This window comes from Sturnira hondurensis, unplaced genomic scaffold, assembly GCF_014824575.4.
Source record: "Sturnira hondurensis isolate 20B ecotype Veracruz unplaced genomic scaffold, ASM1482457v3 Scaffold0008710, whole genome shotgun sequence".
NCBI classification, from domain to species: Eukaryota; Metazoa; Chordata; class Mammalia; order Chiroptera; family Phyllostomidae; genus Sturnira; species Sturnira hondurensis.
Window position 1 is genome coordinate 2,393,782 of NW_028081341.1, and position 8,643 is coordinate 2,402,424.

General features: G+C 38.7%; 1 protein-coding gene across 1 annotated transcript; it reads left to right on the forward strand.

The window, feature by feature from the left end:
- Positions 1–2,245: 2,245 nt before the first annotated feature.
- Positions 2,246–7,557, forward strand: LOC118993304 (insulin-degrading enzyme-like). The gene is given in 2 exon segments (XM_037055563.1): positions 2,246–4,474; positions 4,476–7,557. Coding segments are annotated over 2 exon segments (3,057 nt in total). The 5' UTR covers positions 2,246–2,275; the 3' UTR covers positions 5,334–7,557.
- The last annotated feature ends 1,086 nt before the right edge of the window (positions 7,558–8,643 follow it).

The window sequence follows — 8,643 nt, forward strand, 5'->3', positions numbered from 1 at the left end:
TAGTTGAAGTAACATTAGTTCCCCCTTCAGGCACCAAAGACTTAAGCCTTGGATTGTGGCTGCTATAGTATGATAGATGATTTGATTGTCTTACTCTTGGGTGTGGCAATTTTTCATGGAGTTAATCATAAGGTCAAATCAGTCTTAGACAAGTAGACACTTCCCTCTCAAAGGGCTACAGCCATGATGTTTTAATTTTCTTTAATCTGCTCTTAAACGTGCTTTAAAAAAATCCCCTCTTTTGTTGTTATACAAGCTATAAACACTTCTAGAAACTTTTAGCTTTAAAAATGTTAAAGGAAAGCTGATGGTGTTATTCCAGTTCAAGTCTGAGTCTCAAAGCAGGAGAAGACAGATGTCCCGGCTCTAAGACAGGCAAAAAGTTTCCTTTTTCTGAGCCTTTTTGTTCTAGTCAGGTCTTCAGTTGATTATATGAGGGACGCCCAAGGTAGGGAGGACAATCTGCTTTACTTACTCTACAGATTCAAATGTTAATCCAAAAATGTTCTCAAAGACATGCTCAGGATAATGTTGGACCAAATAACTGGGTACCCTGTAGTCCAGTCAAGTTGTCACATAAAATAAATCATCTCGGAATTCTTTTCTTTCTGAATGGTGGTAGGAAAACTAAGAGTCTTTTCAGTCTTATCTGTCATCTTCTTTAATGTATCTTATTTTCCTTTTCAAATAATCACCCAAAAAGGATAATCGGTTTCACAATATACACCAAAGTACCAAACCACAAAATGAGATACTCATCTCTGCTTTGTATAATCATTCTCATTTTCGTCTTCATCAGGGATTGTCTCAGTGTCTTCCTCATAATATTAATGAAAATACCATTAATTTGTATGTGATGACATCTCGATAACTCTATGCATCATAAGTAAATGTGTCTACTCTCTATTATATTTTGAGCTAGAGGCAACACTACAATGGCTAGTATTTCAACATCCTACACTTCTTTAGTCATAGGGCCACACAATAACATTATTTGCCATGTAACTTGGGTGGGACATAGTTCTCCACTCTTAAACTCAGTTCAGCTAGGAAGCTTGGTTTGGGATGGTTATCAAAGAAGTAAGCTCGTAGAGGTAAAGTGCCTGAGGTTGTATTACTTCTTATGTTTGTTTGCATGCTTGTTGTGTTTCATAAGTCATGTTAAAGCTTTACACAGTGTCAGGTAAGCACTCAAAAACAGAAGGAGAAGGAGAAGAAAGAGAAGGACAGGAAAGTAGAAGATAGGAGGTAGAGAAGGAGGGGTGGGAGGGTGAGGCAGAGGAGGGGCAGAGGGTAGCTGAGGGGCAGGAGGGAGAAGGAAGGAGAAGGAGAAGGAGAGAGAAGGAAGAAGAAGAAAACTCAGGCCTGAAAAATGACGTTTGCACTATTGGACATATTCCAGAACACCTAAAATCTGAAATATATGCCTGGCATAGTCTTCTTTTTCAGGATGGGAAGAAAGACTCATGGAACAGAATAATACTGCTCTGTCTGAGCAAAATCTACACAGGAATCCTAAGTAAACTACCCCCTCCACCCTCGCCAGCACCAGCAAGTCCTTGGACACATGGGAAAATGCCACAGTACTCAGCAGAGCCTCCTAACTCCAATCTAGATCAATGGGCCCTCCACTGATCTGGAAATGAATGAGAACGAATGATTATTGGTATTAAATAGTGACTTTTGGAATTGTTAGTTTTTTTTTGTTCTTGTTTGTTTCTTTTATTTTTGTCACAATATTTTTGTGACTATAGCAAACAAGAATTTAGGCCCAATTATCAGGTCATAGGAAAAGAGCTAATTTAGCATCCTCTTATACTCAGTGAAAAGGTGAAAAATAAGATAAATATCTTGTACTTTCTTCTTAGTTTCTCACACATATGCTTACTTAAGAAGTAAGAAAATAATGACAAAAATTGGTTGAATATTTTATTTTTTAGTCAAACTTGTTCTTGCTATCAAATAGATTTGGCCTTTTACTGATTTTGATTTTCTTATGGAATTTTTTCAAGCATCTGTGTATATGAGCATGCATTTAAATCAATCCAGTATTTAGAGTATTATTTTCTAAGCAAAACTTTCTGTAGTCAGAACATTCACCTTTGTGCAGTTTACTTATTATTCCAGAATTATACTTTATTTTTCAGTTTTTTAAATTTAAGTGTTATATTTATTTTTTTTAATTTAACATAGTGCTATTGTATATAATATTGAACATATTTGGATAGAACTTTTTCCGGGTCGTTCGCTGTGATCCAGGCGGCAGCGCTGGGGTATGCGGTACCTGCTAGCGTGGCTGCTGCGTCCCGCTTTGCCCAGCACCTTCCGCTCGGTCCTTGGCGCCCGTCTTTCACCGCTGGAGTGCCTCTGCGGTTTGCAAAAAAAGACCTACAGCAAAATGAATAATCCAGCTATCAAGAAACTAGAAAATCACATTGTCAAGTCTCCAGAAGATAAGCGAGAATACCGTGGGCTGGAGCTGGCCAATGGCATCAAAGTACTTCTCATCAGTGATCCCACCACAGATAAGTCATCAGCAGCGCTCGATGTACACATACGTTCGTTGTCAGATCCTGCAAATATTCCTGGCCTGAGTCATTTTTGTGAACATATGCTATTTGGGGGAACAAAGAAATACCCTAAAGAAAATGAATATAGCCAGTTTCCCAGTGAGCATGCGGGAAGTTCAAATGCTTTTACTAGTGGAGAGCATACCAACTACTATTTTGATGTTTCCCATGAACACCTAGAAGGTGCCCTAGACAGGTTTGCACAGTTTTTTCTGTGCCCCTTGTTTGATGAGAGTTGCAAAGACAGAGAGGTGAATGCAGTTGATTCAGAACATGAGAAGAATGTGATGAACGATGCTTGGAGACTCTTTCAGTTGGAAAAAGCTACGGGGAATCCCAAACAAGTCAGCAAGTTTGGAACAGGTAACAAATATACTCTAGAGACTGGACCAAATCAAGAAGGCATTGATGTCAGACAAGAGCTACTGAAATTCCATTCTACTTATTATTGACCCAACTTAATGGCTATTTGTGTTTTAGGTCGAGAATCTTTAGATGAGTTGACTAATCTGGTGGTAAAGTTATTTTCTGAAGTAGAGAACAAAAATGTCCCATTGCCAGAATTCCCTGAGCACCCTTTCCAAGAAGAACATCTTTAAAAAATATATAAAATAGTACCTATTAAAGATATTAGGAATCTTTACGTGACATTTCCCATACCTGACCTTCAGAAATACTACAAATCAAACCCTGGTCATTATCTTGGTCATCTCATTGGACATGAAGGTCCTGGAAGTCTGTTATCAGAACTTAAATCAAAGGGTTGGGTAAATACTCTCGTTGGTGGGCAGAAGGAAGGAGCCCGAGGTTTCATGTTTTTTATCATTAATGTGGATTTGACCGAGGAAGGATTATTACATATTGAAGATATAATTTTGCACATGTTTGAATACATTCAGAAGTTAGACGCAGAAGGACCTCAAGAATGGGTTTTCCAAGAGTGCAAGGACTTGAATGCTGTTGCTTTTAGGTTCAAAGATAAAGAGAGGCCATGGGGCTACACCTCTAAGATCGCAGGGATATTGCATTATTATCCCGTAGAAGAAGTGCTCACAGCTGAATATTTACTGGAAGAATTTAGACCTGATTTAATAGAGGTGGTTCTTGATAAACTCAGACCAGAAAATGTCCGGGTTGCAATAGTCTCCAAATCTTTTGAAGGACAAACTGATCGCACAGAAGAATGGTATGGAACCCACTACAAACAAGAAGCTATAGCAGATGAAGTCATTAAGAAATGGCAAAATGCTGAACTGAATGGGAAATTTAAACTTCCAATGAAGAATGAGTTTATTCCTACGAATTTTGAGATTTTATCATTAGAAAAAGAAGCAACACCATGTCCTTCTCTTATTAAGGATACAGCTATGAGCAAACTCTGGTTCAAACAAGATGACAAGTTTTTCTTGCCGAAGGCTTGTCTCAACTTTGAATTTTTCAGCCCATTTGCTTATGTGGACCCCTTGCACTGTAACATGGCCTATTTGTACCTTGAGCTCCTCAAAGACTCACTCAACGAGTATGCATATGCAGCAGAACTAGCAGGCTTGAGCTATGACCTCCAAAATACCATCTATGGGATGTATCTCTTGGTGAAAGGTTACAATGACAAGCAGCCAATTTTGCTAAAGAAGATTATTGAGAAAATGGCTACCTTTGAGATTGATGAAAAAAGATTTGAAATTATCAAAGAGGCATATATGCTATCTCTTAACAACTTCCAGGCTGAACAGCCTCACCAGCACGCCATGTACTACCTCCGCTTGCTGATGACTGAAGTGGCCTGGACTAAAGACGAGTTAAAAGAAGCCCTGGATGACGTCACCCTTCCTCGCCTTAAGGCCTTCATACCTCAGCTCCTGTCACGGCTGCACATTGAAGCCCTTCTTCATGGAAACATAACTAAAGCAGGCTGCATTAGGTATTATGCAGATGGTTGAAGACACTCTCATTGAACATGCTCATACAAAACCTCTCCTTCCAAGTCAGCTGGTTCGGTATAGAGAAGTTCAGCTCCCAGACAGAGGATGGTTTGTTTATCAGCAGAGGAATGAAGTTCACAACAACTGTGGCATCGAGATATACTACCAGACAGATATGCAGAACACCTCGGAGAACATGTTTCTGGAGCTCTTCTGCCAGATCATCTCTGAGCCTTGCTTCAACACCCTGCGCACCAAGGAGCAGTTGGGCTATATCGTCTTCAGCGGCCCACGTCGTGCCAACGGCATTCAGGGCTTACGGTTCATCATCCAGTCGGAAAAGCCTCCTCACTACCTAGAAAGCAGAGTGGAAGCCTTCTTAATCACCATGGAAAAGTCCATAGAGGACATGACGGAAGAGGCCTTCCAAAAACACATTCAAGCATTAGCAATTCGTCGACTAGACAAACCAAAGAAACTGTCTGCAGAGTGTGCTAAATACTGGGGGGAAATCATCTCCCAGCAATACAATTTTGACAGAGATAATATAGAAGTTGCATATTTAAAGACACTTACCAAGGAAGATATCATGAAATTCTACAAGGAAATGTTGGCAGTAGATGCCTCGAGGAGACATAAGGTATCCGTCCATGTTCTTGCCAGAGAAATGGATTCTTGTCCTGTGGTTGGAGAGTTCCCATGTCAAAATGATACAAATTTGTCACAAGCACCAGCCTTGCCACACCCTGAAGTGATTCAGAACATGACCGAGTTCAAGCGTGGTTTGCCACTGTTTCCTCTCGTGAAGCCACATATTAACTTCATGGCTGCCAAACTCTGAAGATCCCCCGCGGGCAGCGACGAGCAGGAGGGCGCGTTCCTGACCCTCCCAGGGGCGCGGAAACTACCGTGGCCACTTTCACAGTTTCCGGTTCACTAGTAGAGACACAAACAGAAAAAGAGATGTTGTCAGATGTTATTATGTAGAAATATTAAAATCCAAAGTAATTAAACTGCAAAATCTAATAGATGTAGAATATTTTTAAAATACATGCCTCTTAAATATTTTAAAAATTTTTTCATTGCTATGAAGAATTTTCCTTATATAACAATACTTAAAATGATGAATGATATTCCTATAGACTCTTCCTTCCCTATTCTGTAAAATAGTTGCTTGTTAGAAGAAAATGTTACCTTTTTTAAAAAGCCTCCTAGGTTGACAGGAAAGGCTTCCACGCATTTAGAAAGACAGGCTTCACACAAGGAAGCCTGTCTTTTTAAAAACCGATCCTCACATTTGCTTTCTACTGGATGGTCTCATGTAAATCAATAGAGAACATACGTTTGGCACATAAAGAACAAAGTAATGTCGTTTTCTTTTATTAGTGAAATTGCTGATTATAAGGCATGGTTTTAACCTTTTAATAAAATTTGAACATGTTTTTTATTCAAACTAGTTCTGGAAAACCCTAGAACACCCTAGTTATTTGTAGTACTAGAAACACACACTTACCTTACGTCAGTTTTGTCCCAAATTGAATTTCTCAGGATTACTATGATTCGTTTCTTTCTGATTGAATTCTGTTCACATTCCCACTGTTGTTAGTTGGTTTGCTGTGGTTTCCATCGTTCTCACTTCCCCATCGGCGTGTCACTGTGGGCGGCGAGCATGGGCCGGCGGACTTCGGCCCCGCCACGCGTGTGGCGTGCTCTCCCAGCGTCAGCTACCACTGACGCCCGCAGCGCCTTCTTGCTGTGCGGTGCAGCGAGTCTGGGAGCCAAGATATTGGCCCCGTGGTGAATTCAAAAGGCAACAAGTAAAAAACCACTTTTTTGGAGATATAAAAAAATAAAGCCTTGGATTTTCAAATAGCATGATCTCCATAAGACTTTAAAATCCATTTTTACTACCAGTCTAATAGTGCTGTTAAAGTATTGAGTTATTTTTTTTTAATATATAATGATAAACATACACACAATGACTGGAGTGGACTTTTAAAAAATATTTTTTCCCATGAGATACTATTTTAGATGAAATTGTTCCTATAGATTTAACAGCTGTTTTGAAGTACTGACTGCTATTAAACTTCAAGAGAAACTGGGACTCGACTCCCACATACAGGCACATACAGGCACTGGTAACAGTAAGTGGCCCCGCTGCCCACCAACTCAGGCAAAGGAAAGAGTGGCGTTTTCAAGTGACATTTTACCTCCACGTGAGTTGATTTGCTAGGATTTCTCTCTGTAGAGTCATGTCTTTTCACATCGTAAGTTTTCGCATTTGCCATTTTCCACCTAATCTAAATTTGGGGCAAGAACGATAGAATCCCAGCTGCGGAGGCTGCTCTTGAAAGCGGGGCTCCATTTCTATCGCATAAACGTGGTGCTGTGGCCGTCTCCTTACCCCTGCCTCGGAGAGCTTCCGCGTGTGAAGCCCGTCCCCGACCCCCAGAAGGTGCGTGAGCCGTCACCCCCTTCTGCTCTTATGCATCTGTAGGACTGTGCATCTTTTCGTCAAACTGCAAATATTTACAAGGTGGATCTAAAATTAGTCATGGGTGTTCAAGTCAGCCCTGTACGAGTAAACAATCCACTCACCTTTTCTGTGCAAAATTATGTGCTATTGAGTAACTTTTAGCTCTTTAAAAAAAATGAGTGAAATTTAACAGTTATTTTTTTGAGCAAGTCACACGAAGAAATCTGAAAGAAATTGCACGTGCTCTTCCAGGGACTTGGGATTGTTCGCTGTGCTCAGCATTGGCCGGCATCCAGGCCAGACGCAGAGCTGCTGGTGGGTCACTCAGGCATCCAACAGACTCCTTCCGACGGGTCCGAGCTGCAGTCCATGAGCAATAACAGACTACCCCGGGTACGGCTACTTACTCAGTGCTGAGGAGAGGAGATTTGTGAAACCGACTGAGTTGTTAGTGCCCTGTGACATTTGGAAAAGTCTTCTTCTCGACTAGATGATTTGGAAGAGAGAGCGTGTGACACAGCCAGTGTGGTGGAGTGCTAGGGTAATCCTGTTTACAATAAATCGCCTGAATTTAAAAAAAAAAAAAAAAGAACTTTTTCCCCACTTGTCATTTTCAATTTAAAAGATTTAGATAAATTCTTTAAGCAACACTTAGAAATCAAATACACAATTAACATTAATAAGATTATTAAAGAGAAAAATACATTTTGACCAGTGAAACGATATTACCTTCAAAGAAATAATGTCTTTTTATTGCTTTTTACCCATTTTGCAGGTTTTCTTGAGGACAAAGGTTTTTTATTTTTATTTTTTAGTTCTTGTATAGAATTTGAGATAAATACCACAGAGGGGTTTCAGCTTCATCAAGAAAATTAACCTCCACTGTGGCTCCTGTCTTATTTCTAAAATTCCGAGACATGTAAAATAGAACACACATTACTTGAATGTTTTCCTCAAAATTATTTTGAAAATGTGAATCTTTTATGACTCATCAGTGTAAAATATAATTTTCTGATATCATAGTGGATAAAATAAATGTTTGATTTTCTTCATAGGTAAATGTGTGAAGAATCTATATTGGAAGATTTAAAACTATTATGAAATGATAAAATGCAAGCATACCATATAAATTTAAATACATGTTTATCATGTATGATTATGGAATTACATTTAGAAATTAAATAAAAGAAATGCATTCAAATGCAACAGAAATCTATTCAAGCAGCACATATAAATTTTACTAATGATAAAATAAAAATCAATTTCTTACAATGTGCAAATTACCGAAACTAAACCAATATTAAGTTTTCTGTATTTATTAAATAAGTTGAATTTGTAATTAGAAAATTCTTCTAAAGATGAATGTACAGATACAGATACTTGTACCAAATATTTCTACTAAAAATTTACAAAATAACACCAATTCTACACAATCTTTTCTAGAAAATAAAAGAACAGAAAATATTTCCCAATTCATTTTATAAATCTAATATTATTCTGATTCCAAAATCAGAGAAGGGAAGTTCAAAAACAAAATAAAAGAAACAAAAACTATAGACTAGTGTTCTTCATTAACATACATAAAAAATGCTCAAAATTGTATTGCCAGTAAAATTCAGCAATATGTAAATAACTATACACTGTAACTAAGTGGGTTTTATTCCAGAGCTGCAAG